Genomic DNA, 21630 nt, shown 5'->3' with positions numbered 1-21630 from the left:
ATTAGATTTAAATCAAGTCAAATTGAATCGAACTCAAACATAGATGAGCTTTCAGCTGAATTTTCTTGAAAAGCTGTAACTGGATTTCGAAGTTCAATCAAAATTTGCATATTAAATTAAAATCATTTCGCCATTGGTTTAGTTTGTTCCAGCTCTAAATTATGTATTACTAAATCAATTGTTTAATTTCATATCAACATCCCCTGTGCCATGGCACCTGAAGATCAGATGAACATATAATTTTAACTTTGCTGAACAAACGAGGATCAAGAGCTGGTGATTTTCAGATATATAGACTGGTACATTTGCAAGAAATATAAAAAATATTGACTCTAACCTTCTTCGAGCTAAAGAAAGAATTACACCTGAAAAGAATCAAGCATTTCTTTCAAAATTTTTTGAGATGTTGGCCACTGTTTATCATTTGCACTAGCTACGAACAATACAACTGTGTTTCCTTTTGCCGTCGCTTTTGCTAGGTTGTGTGAACCCGTCAAAGCATACGGTGTGTCGAGCACATATTTGTATTACTGCAAACAACATGAGAAGAAGAATTGGTCACCAGTAGCATGGTAAACAAAGTAAAGCTCTTGAAAAAGAAAAAAAAGAAAAGAGTTCTGTAATGTAAACCAGTCACTGGTCATCAGTCTCAAATGCATCTATACAAGAAATTGCATTATAAACAAAATACCATTAGCAAAATACTTGGGTAATGTTCTAGCACATAGCTGTCAAAGGCAAAATACGCCAAAAGGCAATAAAGGGTCTTATTACCTAATGGTTATTGTATTTAGACATCTCAAGCAACTATATAAAGGATTAGTGATAGGTAACCTATTAAATAATCTTAAATCTCTCTAGCAAGCTCTCCAACAACTTTATAATTTGTTAACAACCTCTTCGGTGAGCTTAGAACTCACTATTTACTTGTTGACGACCTTAGAACTTGTTGGTGATCTATTAGGTAACCCTAAATTTTATCGAAAATCTAAAAAATTGTTAATAACTTTTATATCTGGTTGAAAATTATCCAAAATATGTCGGAAAGTCTAAGAATATGCTAAAAATTGTTTGGAAATTGTTGGTAACCTTCAAATCTAGTCGAAAATACCTTCGGTTATAATAAAGTGCGCTTTTCTAACTCCTAAAGCTTCTCCAAAGGCGTAAAAAAAGCGCTAACGATAATCTCCTTTGAACCATTAATCGCCTTGACTATACTCAAGGTGATGGCCACATTACCTTAAGTAAAATGTCACCTAAGTGTGCCTCAGGTGCACATTTGATAACCATGTTATAGCATATTCCTTAACACATCGAAAACAACACACACCATTCGGATAAATCAATCTACTCTAGCCATTCTCGAATACATCAATACGCATAATCCCAACCGTTGTATGTCTCTATGATTAAATAGTCACAACCACAATCAAGCATGGCTCAAAACTGTTTCTAGTTCCCTAATTATAAGTATGACAACATGCAACGATGCTTTTTCAGTGCCCTCATGTGTTCATGTTTGTAAGCATACGTCTGCACATCTTAAAAAGGTGTTTGGTGCCCCTTGAGCACCAGACTAATCCTTGTGCTTCTGCAGAAGCAAAACTTTGAGTCTGCATGGCAATTGAATAGATGTACATCATTTTTTAATTGAATCAGATACAGAATTTCTTCTTCATAGATCCATAAAAGTTTTATGAGACACTGTCTAATTATAAGCAATTCTTATCAAGACATCTGACGTCCAGTTGCTTAAAAGAAGGCTCATTTTTGGACCAGTTGTCATTTATAACTGGTAGTTTTCTTTACCCTTTCGAAACACCAAGAGAGAAAAACTCGGTCCCATACTATTTAGACAAGAGGAAATGCAATAAAAGCAGCATAAGTACTCAGTATGAGTCAATAGGAATTTACCGTCTGGTTCCCAATTTTTTCCACAGATGTTTCTAAGAGCTCATCAGGGTCATAGGAGTTTCCAGTGACAAAAGGACCAAGAGAAGCAATCAATTTCTCAGGGGTCCCAATTTCTTCAATTGTTGCATTTGGCTTGTTGGTAAGGCGTATCAAAGGTGAAGCCACCACTTGGACTTTACCCTGATTTTCATCTTCAAACTTGACTTCAACCCAAGGCTCTGCACACTTGGGTTGGCAATAATTCCCTGATAATATGTTGGCTACACGGGTCTGTTTCCAGGTCGGAGGGAGAATGAACTCATAGGGCTGCACATTTCCTGCAAGAAACTAATTTTCAAGTATTATTCATTAGCATATACAAACAAGAATAACCAACAACAAATACAAGAGAAACAAAATCAATTTGAACTCCTGGTAAGGACTTGATTTGTTGTTCCTGATGATTATATTACAGAGATAAACTTCTATAAAATCTTAGAATGGGAAGCTGTGGCTATAAATTAATGATTCGATTATTCCAGCAGAAATTTTGATGTAAAAATAATTAAAGAACACATGCATTTCATTATTCATATAGCATAAATGAACCTAAGCTACTCAAAGTTATATAAACCCTATATAAGAAACCGTCCAAAGTTATATAAACTTCATATAAGAAGCTTTTGCTTTTTAATGTGGGATTCAAGTCCCATATTGCTTCGTAGCCTTGGCGTCCAGGCTGCAATGCTGATGTCACCATCACCACCCACACCGCATAATTGAGGTTGAAAGATGTGATGGTGGATTTGACATTAAATTATATAAACCTTGGAAGAACAATAATTGTTGAGATTAGAGAGTTTAAAACTATATGAACTGCACATCAAAAGCTCATACTTTACAATGTAGGGTCCAAATCTTATATCTTGCACTTAGGATCCTAACACATAACTCATAAGTTTTCATGACCAAAACAAATCTCTACCTTGTGCAAATCAGCAATTACACGCCCGCCTCAATTACAGAAGGGAAACAAACTATGGTAACAGAGCGCTATATAATGAAACACATTTACCATTTGTATATCAATATAGCTTAAAATTTGCTACAATAAAAATTGAAGATTCTAATAAATCCTTGCTTTCTGTTTTCTAAAAGTGAACAAAAATTTTGTTTTGTTGCTTCTTTAACTTCCTATAAAGGCATTTGAATATCAATTGTAATTACAAATTACGAACAGCGAATAACACTTACACAAATTAACAAAAAAATAAAACATACAAATGCAGGCAAATGTACGTACCAGCGCGAAGAGCAGGGGTGTCTTTAGGGGAGGCTTTAAAAAGAACGAAGGAAGGATCAGATGAAGATTTAGGGAGATAGGAGCCCACTTCGACCTCTTTGGCTTCAGCAGAGGAAGGTTGTTTGAAGAGTGTAGTTGCAGTGAGTGGAAATATTGCGAGTCCTCTCAAGATTTCTCTTCTGGGTAACAGAGTGAGAGTGAAGTCTTTGCAATTACTCTGATGAGATGTTCTTTCAAGTGAATGTGAAGGTTTTGGTGCGTTGGAGGCAGAGAATATGGGTGAAAACAGACAAGCCATTTTGGAGAGACAACTGAGAACCGACTAACAAAAGCTGAGACTTCAAGTTAGTTTTCAAATGTTATCCGTTTTGGATGGTGGGAAGCTCAACTGCTTTCCCTGTGTTGGGGTCCAATTCCCGTAGTTAAGGGCTTCTTTCCGGCTTTTGCCATGCAATTTTAATTAATTTGTTTATTTCTTGTTCTTCCACATCAGCAAAATTATTATAAAAAGTTTGGAAAAATTAATTAAAACAAACAAGTAAAAAGTGGTCTACACATATTACTCAATACTTTATAGATTTTTCATATATATATATACACACGCACAAAAAAAGAAATGAATAATTCAAATTAGAGCAATGTTATGTATACCTATTTTTGATATACAATTCATGTGTGATGTATCATCATGTAATTAAGTGATTTTAAAACATGTGTCATTATATGATAAAGAAACATTTAATCACATAATAACATCTTATCTGTGTATATAAATTATGTATCAAAAATAGGTATATATAGTTTTATTGTTCAAATTAATACCATTTTACTCTTATTTTTAACCTTAAGAACAACTGTTCAAACATTTATTCATTCATAATTTCATCTAAACTTTAATTAAATATCAAATAAAATTTACAACAAATTCATCATAATCAAAGTAAATATTTTATTGTGTTGTTTGTTTTTTTTTTTTTTCAAAAACTAAAATTGTAATTTTTTTAGATTACTTGGGTTAGGAGCGACAATAAGAATGGTAAGAGTAACTAATCTTACCCTTCATATTCAACACTTAAGCTATGGTTTTTTCGGTTTTGTCTCAATTGTTATTATTGATATGAGTTATAAGTATGATATTTAACCATGTTCATATGATTTAGAATTAGATTTTATTCAAAGATGTAGAAATATTAGATTGAATTAAAGTAGGAATAGTAAGATTTAGGGCTGCATCTAAACTGAGTTAACTTAATCATGAAAGTTGACTTACCTCAATGGATTTTAGCTCAAATTTGAGATAAATGACTTCAAGCCAAGTTCAAGCTGAGGGGTTTAACTTGTTTTTGAAACTGAGTTAAACTCAAATTAAAAGAAATTTGATTTGGTTTGACTTACGAATTAGAGGATAACTCAATTCATTTTGAATTTAACTAGTGATTTATGGTTTGAATTTACCTCACAATTTGATTCAATTTGACCTTGGCCCATTATTGAGTAAAATAACATTACTTTGTTAATAAAATATGAACTCGAGCCACAAATTTGAGACAAGATTCAAATTGTAAATTCAAGTCAGACTGAGTTAAACAATTTTTTATTTGAACTGAACTTGAGCTATTTTTAATTTTGATTTGATAAACTTGAATTATACTTGAGCCTAATCATTTTTCATTCAAATTAAACTCAAGCCAAAGCATATATTACTCAGTTTGATTTATATCCATACTTAATAGAAGTGATCAATCCTACATTGTTATTTGATCAATTATAGTTGTTTTGTAATTAATTTTTAGTTTTAAGAATGATTAATATACTTCAAATCTACGTTAGAATGAAACCGTGATTTGATTTTAAGTTATTATAAGAAATTGAAGGTAGAAGTAATTTGAGCAAGCTGGGTGCCGTAGGCAGGGTAGACTAGGTAATTGTAATAGGACCAAAATATATAAAAATATAGGCTTTTTCAAGATTTTACAAATATGTATTCTATCACATAAAATTTGTCGAATATAACATTATATTTATTGTGAGACATACTGTTATAGTCAAACTTGTTTTGTTATTAGCGGGAATTTTTCTTTACTCGGAAAATGCTTCCTTGAAATCTTTGGTCTAATGGTGAATGTCTATGTATCACCGAAACATCCCCATCTGATGGATTGCAGGAAGCCTGCCTTGATGGTTGATCAATGGCTGCAGCTAAATCACATCACAAATCGTTCTGTGTTGAGTAAAATAAAAGTTGTTCCAGGCCTGGAATGGTCTTCCTTTGGAACAGAAGAAGGCTGCTACGAAGGCACAATCGATCTCAACACAAAGAAATAAATCAGTTAGGGCCATCCAAGTAAAGGGACAGGCAACTATTCATTCAAATTATTTAGCTGGCTAGCGAAGTTGACCAGCTAAATAAGGCATCTCAACGCTGAGAGGTCTGAAAGTCCAGGGGCTCACTGACTTGAGGAACCCGAGTCATTTGAGCTAGCCGCCTTTCAACCCTTATCTTCCAACCCTTATCTTCGGTCCTATCATCTATTAAAACCTTTCAATTTTTCTACCTTTGCCTTTCCACCTATCCGAAGGTAGGCTTGGAGTCCTTGAAAATCAACTTCAAAGAATTTTCAATTGCAGACGAGTAATAAATTAGTTTTGTCCTTTATTTTTTGTTTATTTGTGGAGAAGATTCTTCCAGCAGTCTTTATATGACTTTTCAACTAGCCTAGCTAGTATATATCAAATATGGTTCTCCCTTTCTAGTTCTTATTCAATTACTTATCAATTTCTTGTCTGGAAGAATAATAGAAAGGAAAAGTCTTATTTGATTACCCATTGACTATAAGAAGTCTAGGAGAAAAAACAAAAACAATGCACTTTCCTGGTAATTAAATGCTCATGTGGAGCATATTTTACTTCTTTATATATTCAGTAATTTTTCCGAAGGACATCAGGTGGCAGATAATGGGTGTTCAGCAGCTGTTTCTGGTGTTGTTGAAGTTCATTGTGTTACTCTTGCCAATCAAAGCATCAACGCCATATTCATGTCCCCAGGTGTGTGGTAATATCAGCATACGGTACCCCTTCGGAATCGGAAAGGACTGCTACTTTAGACCAGAATTTGAAGTAACCTGCGACAACTCTAAACCTTTCTTACCCAGCATCAAGTTGCCACTATCGGAGAGTTTATCGTATTCAACAAGCTATAAAATTGGCGTAAACTTTCCTATAATTTCTTTGAAAAGTAGCAGCAGCAATATTACTGAAGGCTTTACTGATCTGTCAAGAAGCCCGTTCTCCATTTCAACCCTGGAAAACAGCTTTATTTCAGTTGGTTGTGATAGCTATGCGAGTCAACAATACCAAAATGGTTCAACTACCGCTGCTAAAAGTCGGTCATTCTGCAATTGTGATCCTTCTAAAAATGCTGCCGGTTGCTGTGATGTCATATGCACCCTTCCTGAGAATGGTAAGTTTAATAACACTTCTAGCATATCAGACTTTTACTCAGAAAGAATTCCACCGGACTGCGATTCTGCCTTCATTGTTGACCAACAATGGCTCCAGTCAAACTACCTCATAGACCCAACTGTTTTGAGAGGTAAAAAACAGGTTAATGCTAGGCTGGAATGGGGAACATATAAAGGGTATTGTGTGGAACTGTATTATGAGTCAGGCAACACATCTTGTGATAAGGATGACTACTGTATAATAGAATTAAGCCATGGCCATATTTGTCTTTGCTACAATCGCTTTTCAGACAAATACCAAGGATGCTCAGGTAAACATATCCTCTATTCATTTAAACGCCATTAATTAAGGAATATATAAGATTGTACAATTTTTGTGTGTACGTGGTATTACTTTTTCAAATTTGATGCACAATATAATTTTCATTCGTGAATTGAGCAGGTGATTTGATCTGTCAAACCAAGAGTGGCTATAATTGCTCTGCAATATGCCCTGATGGCTATCAGTTGTCTAATTATTCTGATCAAACTACTTGGTGCTCTTCATCAAAAAATTTTAATGATATTTGGATAAAGAAATCTCGGGTCACATTTTTCACTGTCATAGGTAATATATATAGTATAAGATCTTCCTGATATTTCCATGTCTATTGGATGATAAATTGATATATTATATACTTATATCCTTATGTTGCGCAGGCTGCTGTGCTGGGCTTGGATTGTTATTACTCCTCATTGGAACATGGTGGCTGTACAAGTTCATAAAAAGAAGAAAAGCAATCAAGTTGAAACAAAAATTCTTCAAAAGAAATGGTGGGTTATTACTCCAGCAACAATTGTCTTCCAATGAAGGTAACATTGAGAAAACAAGATTGTTTACTTCAAAGGAATTGGAAAAGGCCACAGACAACTACAACGCAAATAGAATCCTTGGTCAAGGAGGTCAAGGGACTGTGTACAAGGGAATGTTAGCTGATGGCAAAATTGTAAAAAGTCCAAAATAGTGGATGAAAGTAAGGTTGAAGAATTCATTAATGAGGTAGTAATCATATCTCAAATTAACCACAGAAATGTGGTTCAGTTGCTGGGGTGTTGCTTAGAGACAGAAGTTCCCATTTTAGTGTATGAATTCATTTCCAATGGAACCCTCTTTCAATATATGCATGGCTATAATGAGGAGCTTCCATTGACATGGGAGCTACGCCTAAGCATTGCCACAGAAGTTGCAGATGCTCTCTCATATCTACATTCAGCTGCTTCCATACCTATCTATCATCGAGACATTAAATCGACAAACATACTTTTGGATGATAAATATCGAGCAAAAGTTTCAGACTTTGGGACTTCCAGATCTGTGACAATAGACCAAACTCATTTGACCACACAAGTTCAAGGGACCTTTGGATATGTAGATCCTGAATATTTTCAATCAAGCCAGTTTACTGATAAAAGTGATGTTTACAGTTTTGGAGTGGTTCTCGTTGAGCTCTTAACTGGGCAAAAGCCAATTCGTTCAACCAATAATGTTGAAGAAGATAGAAGTTTAGTCACATATTTTCTTCGAGCGATGGAAGAGAAGGGCCTATTCCAGATCCTTGATGCTCGAGTTTTGAAGGAAGGTGATAAAGAAGAGATCATAAAAGTCGCTAATGTCACGAGCAGATGTTTGAACCTTAATGGAAAGAAGAGGCCTACAATGAGAGAAGTAGCCATTGAATTGGGAAGGAATGGAAGAGCAGCCAACAACGTTTCAGCTGCGCAACAAAACTATCAAGAGATTGATTTTGTTGATAGTGAGATAACTGATCGACATAGAACTGGTTCATCTTTGGGCACTGGGTCGTTTGTCAACAATGTCACTTTAGACGCGAAGCCTCTGATTTCAAGTATGTGGTAAATGCGGAGAACATTTGTTTACTGTTCATTCTATCGGTAAATTTGTGATATTTTTGTCAGAATATTCTCAATAGCGGGGTTTACATGTAAAAACAATAAAATATAAATTTAATAATAAATTATAGTGTTAAGTATTATGAGGCAATATAAAAGAGTTTATATAATAAATAAAATTATGTATATATAATTTGGATATATAAATGATGTATTATTATATGATTTGATAATTTTAAATTAAATATAAATACTTAATCATGTGATGATATGTCATCTATATATTTAAATTAGGTATTAAATATGTGTATATATAATATTGTTTTTATATAATATAATACAAAATGAAGGGGTTTATATTAGAGATAACAATTTCAGCGTAATTTTATGAGCTCCGACCCTCTTTGACACTAACGAGTTGGGAATTTCCCAATAGAAATGAGAAAGGAGACAGAGACAAGAATGAAAAACATTTTCACAATCGTAGATGGGGATATATGTATTCCCCTCCTCGCCCCGCCCCGCCCCACTCTTTCCCCTCCCCGTCCTCATCTCTACCGCCTTATATTAATATATTTACTTAAAATAATTATATATTTTTATAGTTTTAGAATATTTATGTTTTTCAAATTTACTTAAGTTTTTGTTGTGCATATTAAAGTGGTTAATATATTATATTTATAACATTTGAAATAGTGGATTGGTTTTAATTTTACTTGATTTTGTTATTTGATATATTTATATTATGTTTAGAGGATATAAAAAGGTGATTTTTTCTTGTGGGTATAAGAAGGTGATTTTTTCTTATGGGTACGAAAATGAGATTTTTCTCTGTTGGGACGAGGAGGAGATGAGGAGAAGATTTTTCTTCATAAGGAGAGGATAAAGAATTATTTTTATCCCTATAACAGGAACAGTTCAAAGATAGAGATTGATATCTGCTACGAGGATGGGAACGGAGATTAAGATCCCCTCCCTACCCCTCTATGTTACCATCCCTAGTTTATATGGTATACAACAACAAATTTGTTTAAAATAATTACGGGAGAAGTAGATTGTTCCATAATCGCTTTCTAATTGTGTTTACCAAATAAGTTCAGGATGAATGCTAAAACAAAAATAAATAGATAAATAATAATAATGGAAGAAATTACAATGTCCCTAAACTTACCCTTTGGCTTGAAGTGTTTTATTCCTTTTTTAGGATATGCTATTTTCTAGCTATGATAAATGACTCTTAATGAATATTTATCTCCACACTTGTATTAATAAATCAGTCAAATGGATAGTAACCAATTCATGATGTTAACATTGACATTTTGCTAGAAATGATTTGGATCCTTATTCTTGTAAATCTATTTTCTTTATCATTCAAATTAATCTTTGTATGTTTTTTTTTCTTTCGAGTGGACACTAAATCTGAAAAATCGATCTGACCTAACCAATCTGAGCATAATAAGTTATTTTAGGTTCACTAACAAAAAAAAAAATACCAATCATTCTTACTTACTGATCATACTGGATTGGTTCTCGTGTGAACAGATCAAAATAAAATAACTTAACCAAACTTTACAAACCACGAAAGGTGTAGACATCTTCTGTCTCTTGTATTTGATTCCACAATCTGTCACAAGCTGCCCACCATGGCAATTTTGTCCCCTTCTGTCTCTTGTATTGGATTTCCTGCTTTCTTTTAACTAATATTAAATATTTTGAAATAGACAAACCGATCCAAGGTCATCCAAAGTGAACCCATTGAAACAAAATGGTGAAAAGTATAAAAGAATTAAGGAAGAAGAACTAAGGAGAAAAATCCAGATGAAAGAGACAAGAAATATAGCAAGGAGAATGATTGAAGGAAACAATGGAAATTGATGTAGAGGTGAAAGCAACAATGTCGCTCTTTCATTTGAAGGAATGTATGGCTGATCATTCTAATACTTTGATTTGAAGCAGTCAGCTTCCAAATTCCTCGTTTATGCCGCTTTCTCACAAAGCTCTGCTCACAATTCTTGGCTTCATGTCAATCCAAGGACTATCCAAAGAAACAACCACTGCATTCCATTGTAAACTACCATTTTAATTTATACAAATAAATTTGAATAATTTTTTTATAGGTATAATTTTATTCTTCTCAATTTTCCCCCCTTAAAAACTCATTTTGCATTTTCTATTATATGTCATAAAATATTAAAAAAAGTTTTAAAAAATTAGCAAAATAAATTGGTGAAGTATTTATATATTATTATGTTATTTCAGTCAAAGCAATTCATGATGTGGAAAAAATAATTTTGCCAAATTAAGATATCCAGGGGTGAAAGCAAAGCAAACAATAGGCAAACGAAAATTACGAAATTTTCTCATTACGAAGAGCATTAATCTCAACGAAACCACTCTTTTCTCACTTATTCTCTTACTCTCTTCCGAGAAGCTGACAGTTTCTTTAATCATCCATCTTCCTGTAAGTCTCTGTCATAATCACAACTTTATTTTCATTGGTTTTTACATCTGGGTTTCGTTTCGTTTTGAGTATTTTATTTGTTTTACGTGTTTGTTCAAATAGGGATTCATATCTTCTTGTTGTAGTGTTTTGTGATTGATTGAATTATGAATGATTGCTCTTATGAAAACCCATTTCAGAAATGCCCATTTCATATTCGTTTTACTATCTTTGTTGTGCAGTTTTTGTTAGATATATTGATGAATTTATTTAAATTTAAATATTGTATCTGTGTTGAAATCTTCGTCAATGTGCTTATTTCCGTCTTTTTATGGATTTTTTTGGTTTTATTTTTTGTGTTTTATTTTTTGGGTGATATTAAATGCTGGAATTGGAAATTTGTTAACACTGGTAGCTGGTATCTTTGTAAACGGTTAAACAAGTACCCGTTTGGATATGAAGATAAATGTTTTGTGGTACATGCTTTCCATTTTCATGTTACTTCAAAATAGGTAATATAGAGCTTTTTTGGTGTTGTGGGCGTAATCTATTTGATTTTGGAATTGAAAGGAATTATTATCATAATGGATGCAAAACCTAAGAGGAGAAATGTAGCAGAGAATGGGGATACAGCAGAGGAATCGGTCCTTGCAACACTGATTGGTAATGGGGAAGATTTAGGACCTATTGTCAGACATGCATTTGAATCAGAACGGCCTCAAGCACTTCTTCAACAACTTAAAAATGTTGTCAGGAAGAAGGAAACTGAAATTGAGGAGCTTTGTAAGACCCACTATGAGGAGTTCATTCTTGCAGTTGATGAGCTTCGAGGTGTCTTAGTTGATGCGGAAGAGTTGAAAAGTGATCTCTCAAGCGATAATTATAGGTTGCAAGAGGTTGGGAGTAATCTATTGATCCAACTTGAGGATCTTCTAGAATCTTATTCCATTAAAAGAAATGTGACCGAAGCTGTTCAAATGACAAAGATTTGTGTACAAATGTTGGATCTTTGTGCAAAGTGTAACAATTACATTTCTGAAGGCCAGTTTTATCATGCTCTGAAAACTGTTGATCTGATTGAAAAGAATTACTTGCAGAATATCCCTGTTAAGGCACTCAAAATGGTGATAGAGAAGACAATTCCGATAATAAAGTCACATATTGAGAAGAAAGTTACAAGTCAGTTTAATGAATGGTTAGTTCATATTAGGAGTTCTGCGAAGAATATTGGACAAACAGCAATGGGCCGCACTGCATCAGCTCGTCAAAAAGATGAGGAAATGCTGGATCGTCAGAGGAAGGCTGAGGAACAAAATCTTTCAGGGTTTGGAGATTTTACATTTACTTTAGAAGTTGAAGAGATTGATGAAGATTCCATTTTGAACTTTGATCTCACACCACTATATCGGGCATATCACATCCACACTTGCCTCAACCTCACAGAGCAGTTCCGTGAATATTATTATAGGAATCGTTTATTGCAGCTTACTTCAGATTTGCAAATCTCTTCAGTACAGCCATTTGTTGAATCATATCAAACTTTTTTGGCTCAAATTGTTGGCTACTTTATTGTGGAGGATCGAGTCCTGAGGACTGCTGGTGGGCTCTTGTTACCTGATCAGGTTGAGACAATGTGGGATACAGCTGTAACTAAGATCATATCAGTGTTGGATGAACAGTTTTCTCATATGGATTCTGCAACACATCTTCTCCTAGTGAAGGATTATGTCACTCTTCTTGGGGGAACTCTTAAACAGTATGGTTACCAAGTGGGAGCTATTCTTGAGGTTCTGGACAAGAACCGTGACAAATACCATGAAATTCTTCTTGAAGAGTGCCGGCTGCAAATTACTAACGCTCTCTCTAATGATACATATGAGCAGATGGTAATGAAAAAGGATACTGATTATGAGAACAATGTTCTGTTGTTTCATCTCCAGACCTCAGATATAATGCCAGCTTTCCCATATATTGCACCATTCTCCTCGATGGTGCCTGATGCCTGCCGCATAGTTAGGTCATTCATTAAAGGCTCTGTTGATTATTTGACTTATGGAACACTTAATAATTATTTTGATGTCTTGAGAAAGTATTTGGACAAACTTTTGATCGATGTGTTAAATGAAGCCATGCTTAATACAATTTATGGTGGTGCAATTGGTGTATCTCAAGCCATGCAGATGGCAGCAAACATAGCTTATCTTGAAAGAGCTTGTGATTATTTTGTTCGACATGCAGCCCAACTCTGTGGGATCCCTGTCCGATCTGTTGAAAGGCCTCACGCTACTTTGACTGCCAAGGTAGTCTTGAAGACTTCTAGAGATGCAGCTTATATTGCTCTACTGAGTTTGGTGAACAAAAAGTTAGATGAGTTTATGGATCTTACTCAAAATATCAATTGGTTTCAAGAGGAGACATCCTCTGGTGAGAATGAATATATGAATGAGGTAATTATCTACCTTGACACAATTATATCAACAGCTCAGCAAATTTTGCCTATGGATGCTTTGTATAAAGTTGGGAGTGGGGCACTTGAGCATATTTCCTACTCTATCGTGGCAGCATTTCTTAGTGATAATGTCAAGAGGTTTAATGCTAATGCTGTCATGGCTCTCAACAATGACTTGAAGATGCTGGAGAATTTTTCTGATGAGAGGTTTCATAGCACTGGTTTGAGTGAGATATTTAAGGTAAGTTTCAGAAGATGTTTGATAGAATCAAGGCAATTGATAAACCTTTTGTTGAGCAATCAGCCAGAGAATTTCATGAATCCTGTGATAAGGCAGAAGAACTACAATACTTTGGATCCTAAGAAAGTCGCGATCATCTGTGATAAGTTCAAGGATTCTGCAGATGGGATTTTTGGAAGTCTATCAAATAGAAATCAAAGTTCTCGAAAGAAATCTATGGACGTGCTGAAGAGAAGGTTGAAGGACTTCAACTAAGCAAGATTCCAAAGTCTTGATTAGAACTAGCAGTTATATTTTAACTTAAATTTTTTATTTATATATACTTTTTTATTTGATGTTTAAACAAAACGTATTCTTTAATTTTCATTTGAGTAAATTATCATGCAGTTGGGCCATATTCTGTTCATGTCACATTGCCTTCATGTATATGCATGCACTTTTTAGTTTTTAATCGAATGTTGTGTGAAAACATTTGTGGGAGCCTTTCGTTCTATTGCAGTCAGAATCTGCTTGGTTATCAAGGTTCTATTAGAAAGTACCTGTAGGTTGCATTTGGTTCGAGATAATTTTGATTACTTTAGTAATTTATCTTTTATAACTAGTATTATCTTTATCTAATCTGATGATGATTGGCTGACGTTGTTCACTTGATGAGAGGTTTGTCCCATTGGTCGAGAGATGTTTCCTGTTGAGGTGCACTCAACCACCTTATTCGAAGAGGTCTGATGGACATCTAGGTGCTCGTGTACCAATGACCTTAAGGTTGGGTGATCAAAATAGCTTATCCTATTGTTGACCAAGGTTGTACTACTACTAGGCCTGTTAGTGCCCTGGAAGGTAGTTGTAGGCCTAATGTGTCAACTTGGTTGGGTACATAGGATGCAGTGTCTTACACGTTTAAGTGTTCTAAGGTCTTCCTTACTAGAGGGAGGGGGAGGGGAAAGGGTATCTATTGGGAATTGACAAGTTCAGGGTGTGTGGTACATCAAGGAGGATTAGAGATCCTCTAACTATTGTTATTTTGTTGTTATCTTCAGCGGAGAGACCAAGTAGCATTTAGAGGTGGTATGATTCTTATGCAGTTACACCCCCATATAAGGATAAGTCCTCCTGATGTGGATGCTACTAGGGTAGCATTATGTGTTTGTTAGGCAACAATGGGAGGGTTACGGTGTGACTACAAGTAGTTAGTAGTTGAGGTTAGTTGACCGAGCTCCTCAAAACATAATGGTTATGGATTGTCAAATGTTTCCCCATATGTCTCTGGTTTGTCCAAGGTCTTCTTATGCCACCTTCCACGAGCCATCAGGGGATGTTAGTGCATTGGATGTCAAAATTTGCAGTGGCTAATAAATGGCAAAGGTCCTCCGTCTCTGGATGTCCAGGGTCTTCTTATGCCACCTTCCGCTAAGCCATCAAGGGATGTTAGTGCATTGAATGTCAAAATTTGCAGTGGCTAATATATAGCAAAAGTCCTCTTTCTAAAGTAAATACCAAGATGAGATTTTCATCACCAACTAAAATATACAATCTAAAGCCTTATTTAAATTAGACTATGGTAACACTAACAAGTATATGGTATGACCTATTATAGTGTGATGTGAGTAAACTAAAGAGAAAAGAAGAGAAAAGATGTAAAATTTTTAACATAACTCGATTCAATAATAAGAAAGTTCACATCTACAGTATAATGATTAATTGATATTATAATATATTTTAAAAAGGATATGTATATATATGAGTATATGTATTTTTCTCTTTTTATTTTCTTTATTTGCCGTAATCATGAATTTAAAAGGAGAAATTATATTCAAATATTAATATTATGATTCTCTTATTATATATATTTACTCATATTATAACTGGATTGAAAGAAAATATCAACAACAATCGAATTATTTCGATTCGGAAGGATGCGATTGGAAAAATATTTTCTGGAAATTCTGAGTTAACTCACTGTTAAGTAGATGTCCCTTCGCTATATTACTGGCTAGAAGGTCTGTCCACGTTCCTTGATATATATTAGACAAGAGATACTCTTTGTTATGGGTCACAGGCCATAGTTGTTGAAACAAATTTCTTCAAAGAGATGCATTTCGGGAGATGTCCCATGGTTAAGATGCTAACATTATTCAAGATTATAAATCCAATTTTTATATTATAATTTATTTAATCATAACAATAAAAAAATAATTTTAATATTTAATAGTATTATTTAAAAATAATATTAACATTTTCCATTTCAAAATAAGGATTCCTTGCCTTGAAATTTTAAATATTGTATTCATCCTGGTCCTAACATACAACGACAATATTACTATATGTATGATTAAATAATATATACTTTGTTTATACAAGAATCTTAAAATCTGTTCAGAAATGAATCATACGATGAATAATCACGCACACACCCACACACACACACACACACACACATATATATATATATATATATAAAATACAACTTGATTATTCTTTGGACTATATAATAGGGCAGACAGCTCATTTTTGGACTGATTTATCGATACAAGTAAAGATACAGTAACAAAATCAGTCTTATATTCTATATTGGTCAGCATGTATAATTACTCGTGATGTGAACGTGGACTTAAGCGAGATAAAAAATGATTTTGCCAAAGACTGAAGTCTTCCATTCCATGTTGAAAAAAACAGTCTATGTCCAAAGAATACTTGAGAAGCACTGAGACTGAATCAAGGATTCAGAAAATGGAGTTGAAAATAAAAGAAGAAGAGAGAAATGGACTAAATTAACTACATTATCTTGTTCATGCCATGACAAAATCAGTAAGAGACGTCTCCAATTCGCTTTCTGGGTAGTGTGGTTTCACTTTCACATACATCTTACAGGATTCAGGATCCTACCTTATTAAGAACAAGAGAATCCCATCTGTGCAAATTACGATATTGTCTTTTGACACTTGTAATTTTCTCAAGATTCCTCAGTTATTTTCAGAGGTGTTATTCTGTCGGTCTTACAGATTAGGCGGTAGGCATCTAAATAATATCGTCTTTGTTTGGTATAATCTTTATCTTATTTTATTTTATCTCGCACTCATATATTTTAAGCTCTCGAACCCAGAATCCTTTAGAGTTTTTGAAATATTTTTTTTGCAAGTGGCTAATGTTTAGTACATCTGACATAGTAAATAGTTCGCAACCAAATTCATCGGAATATTCTAAATTTTCTTCCTGGTTAATGATAACCACCAACGAAGCTGATTGCAGTAAAGACAATGTTGCTAACATTGAAAATGGGTAGAAAAACTATGACATAAAGTGGGGCTTCACATGACAATGAAGTCAAATCTTGGACCCCTACATTCTCCCACATAATTTGCCATCTTCATTTTCACCACTGGCTTGCCTTTTGGCCTAACTTTCCTGTGCCCACATATATATAGCTATCTGGCTTTCTTGAATACTCTGTCCAGTGGCATTCAAACCAGAAATGGAGTTAGGCAGAAATAATTGCGAGACTCAAAATAATATGTCTAAGTCGCAGCAAGAAGAAGAGAACAAAGAGCAGGATGAAACAAAGACGAAGAAGCTTGGAGGGATCAAAACAATGCCGTTCATTCTTGGTGAGTTTTCACTTCTTTCAATATTATTATTATTATTTCACTAAAATTATATATATATATTTTTGAGTATACAGTTAGAGACATATATGATATATTATTATATAAATAAATAATTTTAAATAAAATATAAAATAATACCAAATCACATGATGATAAATTATATATATGCATAGTATTACTCTTATTAGTTTTGTATACTAATGTTGCGTTAAAATGTTCTCTCTCTCAAAGAGACAAATTTTTCAATCATGTTACTCCTGTTATTAGGGTTAGATTCTATTCGAACTCAAATCAAATAAGTTAAGTTTAAGCCGATTCGAATAAAATTTAAACTTAAATTCGAGTCTTATTATATTATTCTTAAACTAGTTTTTTTAGATTTGAATTGATTTCAAATTAAATCTTATTCAAATTCAATTTAAACTTAGTCCTATTTATAATTTTGCCAAAGTCAGCTTATTTTCTAACAATATTGCCAGTTTGATGACAACATGTAAATACCATAATCTTAATTTTCATTATTAAAGATTTCTTAACTCTTGAAAACAAAGTTGTGAGCATGATAAGAAAGTGATTTGCATTAACAAACTCATATTAGAGTGATTCCCTCTATAGATTAATATGCATAACTCATTTTACGAGAGTCATTAGTCAACTTAATGAAGTAAATAGTAGGCAAGTCACAGCCTGTAAATTGATCAAAGACAAGATCCACAAAGCAATGGCAGTGAGATGATGACGAGACAGGAAGGGTCCTGGAAATTCACTTCATCTCAAAAATTTGAAACAAAATTGAAACAATAATTTTTCTTTTATTTTATATACTAAATTAAAGATGAACTGGGTAGGAATATTCTTTATTTTTGTTTTTAAAAACATTGGCCTTGAGGGAGATGATCCTATCCTATGTCTCATCAATTTAAAAACTTTACCTCCTTGTTCGAAAACCTATGCTCAAATAATTGAGTACATTACCTAGTTATGCATGCATGCTGTATTTTTTACTTCAATATTGGATAGCCTATGAGGCAAGTTGGTAATATTTTAATTGGGGGATTTTGATCATATGATATAATTTCTTTCTCTGATAGTAGCTATTCGTAGGATTAGAAATATAACTCTTGCTTTCCATTAATTTATTAATACAAATTATACAAAATTATTCATACAATCTGATGTGATAACATTTAATTAGGCGATTTTAAAAAGAAATAAATAATAAATAATTACACTCTAAATAAAAAACTTCCACCTCAGCTTGCATATATTAATTTGTCAATTTGTGTATATATATATATATATATATATATATATATATATATATATATATAGTTTTATTTTTACTTATTAGTGCAGGTATTTTGCTTCTACTATTGGTTGGTCGAGCAACAAAAATATCAAATTTTTGATACATCATTATGGATTATGAAATGAACAATGTTATATGTACTTTTAAATAAAGTATTATCATATGATAAAGTGTTATTTTATTTTTAATTCAATTCAATAAAATGATGATTTATTATCTGAATATCTAATTAGACACTTAATAATAAGTTGTGAATCTGATTAATCTTTCTAGTTTTTATTTTTATTTCTCTCATTCCTTGAAGCTATTTGATCTACTTCTATCAATGAAATGGCCCCTCCAATAAGTCATCTACAAATTGACGAGAACAAATAATTAATTGATGGGTTTTGGTTATTATTTCAGCAAATGAAGTTTGTGATAGATTTGCAACAAGTGGTTTCAACGCCAACATGATAACATACCTAACCCAAGTGCTGAATTTGCCGTTAGTGCAAGCCTCCAACACTCTAACTAACTTCAGCGGAACCTCCAGCCTTACTCCGATCATTGGTGCTCTCATCGCTGACTCTTTTGCTGGCAGGTTTTGGACCATCATCGTTGGCTGCATTCTCTACTCTTTGGTAAGTAGTTAATGTCAATATGACATATACAAATACAATCTGATGTGAAAACATATGTAATTAGATGGTTTTAAAATATGAAAAATATAAAAAACAATCGGATCACTTAATCTTATACTGCTACTTCATTTTATACAAATTAATAATTTTGCTGTCACAGGGACTACTTTCTATAACTTTGTCAGCAACTGTCCAGTCGCTGCAGCCTCCGCCATGTCCAACACAACAGAACTGCACGGAAGCCTCAACATTGCAGCTATGGATCCTCTACATCTCACTCCTCCTCACCTCTCTTGGCTCAGGAGGCATAAGGCCTTGTGTAATCACCTTCGCAGCGGATCAGTTTGACATGAAAAAGTCGACTGTTTTATCTCGAAAATGGAACTTCTTCAACTGGTACTCCTTCTGTATGGGAATGGCGAAACTCACTGCCTTAACCGTTGTTGTTTATATACAAGATAACGTGGGGTGGAGCTGGGGTTTCGGTATTCCAGCCATGGCCATGGGCTTGTCGGTTCTGGCATTTGTTGTTGGGTCATCTCTTTATGTGAAATTGAAGCCTGGGGGGAGCCCCTTGACAAGATTGGCTCAAGTGATTGTTGCAGCGGTGAAGAAGAGGAAAGCTGTGGTACCTGAAGATCCCAAGCTCTTGTACCGAAATAAGGATCTTGATTCAGCCATTTCTGTGCAGGGAACTCTTTTGCATACTGACCAGCTCAAGTAAGTTATGTTACTTGCATGATAAATGATATTTTTAAGCGCGCATATAGGTGGTTTGAGAGTTTTTTCAAACTAAACTAAAAAAATAGCTTAAAAATTTTTAAATAAAATCAAATCAAATCATTTTATAATTGAAAAAATATGTTTTGATTTGATTTAGATTACAGTTTAAACCTATAAAAATTAGTCACCGTTAAGTATATATTATTTAATAAAGTTAATTATATTATAGTTATTTGGAATATAATATAAACATATAAAATAAATATGTTCCAAATAATATATTTATATACTATACATATAAATAATTAATGAAAAAATAAATATAAATGAAATAAATTGTACATTTAATTATTTATTAAAAAATTATATTAAATATAATTTTATATATATATATTTTAAAAAATATAACTTACAGTTTAATTTGGTTTAAAAATTGTTCAAATAGCAATATAAACTAAAAATTATTTTCCAAAATAAATCATTTTACAAACTAAAATTAAACTAAACTGTAACTTTTAAATGATTCGGTATAATTTTATAATTTAAACCAAATTATACATGTCCTTTATATTTTTCCAAATCCCGCAGGTTTTTTGATAAAGCGGCCATAATAACAGAAGGTGAAGCAGGAAATTCCAATCATCCACCAAACCTGTGGAGGCTAGCCACAGTCCATCGAGTTGAAGAGCTAAAATCCATCATTCGAATGCTGCCAATTTCGGCAGCAGGAATTTTACTAGTCACAGCCTCATCACATCAACACAGCTTCACCATCCAACAAGCTCGAACAATGGATTGTAAAATAACTCGCTCCTTCAAATTCCCACCGGCTAGCTTATCAATCTTTGACAACATAACCATGCTAATAGGGATCGTTTTATACGAACGAATATTTGTTCCATTCGCTCGTAGATTCACCAAAAACCCTGCAGGCATCACCTCCCTGCAAAGAATGGGCGTCGGCTTCACAGTTAACATTCTAGCCACTCTTGTTGCTTCACTTGTAGAGATCAAAAGAAAACAAGTTGCCGCCAAATATAACATGTTGGATGACCCAAAAGCAACCATCCCAATTAGTGTTTTCTGGTTGGTTCCTCAGTTTTGCCTTCATGGATTAGCTGACGTTTTCATGTCTGTAGGGCACTTGGAATTTCTCTACGATCAGTCACCAGAAAGCATGAGAAGCACAGCTGCAGCGCTTTACTGGATAGCAATATCAATTGGGAATTATGTTGGGACATTGGTGGTGTCCCTTGTTCATAGGTACACAGGAAAGAAAAACAATTGGTTGCCTGATAGAAAATTGAATAGGGGAAGATTGGAATATTACTATTGGCTTGTTAGCGGTGTTCAAGTGTTGAATCTTGTCTACTATGTAACATGTGCTTGGTTGTATACTTACAAGCCACTGGAAGAAGAAGGTGGAAACGGTGAGGAAGAAGATAGCAAAGTTGTTGATCAGGGAAAAGAAATCCCGTCTAATAGATTGAATGAAGCGAACGGAGAGGTGGAGCTTGCAAGAAATGAAGCTGTCAAGAATTGTTAAATTGTTAAGCAAGGGATTTCTTTTATTGTACAAGATTACAAAATAAAACAAATTTAAGGAATTAATCTAGTAAGTTTTTTTTTTATTTTCTCAAAGTTCTAACATCTTTACCAACATCTATTTAAGGTACATTCATAAATCGCTTAACAA

At 33.6% G+C, this 21630-nt stretch overlaps 3 protein-coding genes and 1 pseudogene across 4 annotated transcripts; 3 read left to right on the top strand and 1 right to left on the bottom strand.

Moving 5' to 3' along the window:
* Positions 1 to 241: 241 nt before the first annotated feature.
* On the bottom strand, positions 242 to 3578 carry LOC123226194 (psbP domain-containing protein 6, chloroplastic). The gene is made up of 3 exons (XM_044650715.1): positions 3197 to 3578; positions 1915 to 2231; positions 242 to 530 (listed from the first exon to the last, which is right to left on the bottom strand). The coding sequence occupies exons 1-3, from the start codon at positions 3492 to 3494 to the stop codon at positions 528 to 530; spliced, it is 618 nt and encodes a 205-aa protein (XP_044506650.1). The 5' UTR covers positions 3495 to 3578; the 3' UTR covers positions 242 to 527.
* Positions 3579 to 6140: 2562 nt separating this feature from the next.
* LOC123225440 lies at positions 6141 to 8626 on the top strand (annotated as a pseudogene).
* Positions 8627 to 10838: 2212 nt separating this feature from the next.
* Positions 10839 to 14072, top strand: LOC123224888 (exocyst complex component SEC15A). 2 transcript variants are annotated; one of them, XM_044648640.1, is made up of 2 exons: positions 10839 to 11008; positions 11558 to 14072. In XM_044648640.1, exon 2 carries the CDS (start codon positions 11572 to 11574, stop codon positions 13930 to 13932), a length of 2361 nt encoding a protein of 786 aa, XP_044504575.1. In that variant the 5' UTR covers positions 10839 to 11008; positions 11558 to 11571; the 3' UTR covers positions 13933 to 14072. The 2 variants fall into 2 exon arrangements, with proteins under 2 accessions (XP_044504575.1, XP_044504576.1); XM_044648641.1 differs by having other exon boundaries at positions 11500 to 14072.
* A 3074-nt stretch (positions 14073 to 17146) lies between these two features.
* Positions 17147 to 21629, top strand: LOC123226326 (protein NRT1/ PTR FAMILY 3.1-like). The gene is made up of 4 exons (XM_044650835.1): positions 17147 to 17279; positions 18994 to 19211; positions 19372 to 19931; positions 20523 to 21629. The coding sequence occupies exons 1-4, from the start codon at positions 17147 to 17149 to the stop codon at positions 21478 to 21480; spliced, it is 1869 nt and encodes a 622-aa protein (XP_044506770.1). The 3' UTR covers positions 21481 to 21629.
* The last annotated feature ends 1 nt before the right edge of the window (position 21630 follows it).

Source organism: Mangifera indica, chromosome 9 (assembly GCF_011075055.1).
Source record: "Mangifera indica cultivar Alphonso chromosome 9, CATAS_Mindica_2.1, whole genome shotgun sequence".
NCBI classification, from domain to species: domain Eukaryota; kingdom Viridiplantae; phylum Streptophyta; class Magnoliopsida; order Sapindales; family Anacardiaceae; genus Mangifera; species Mangifera indica.
The sequence above is the reverse complement of the archived record's forward strand: the minus strand, read 5'-3'. Positions and strand labels throughout refer to the sequence as shown.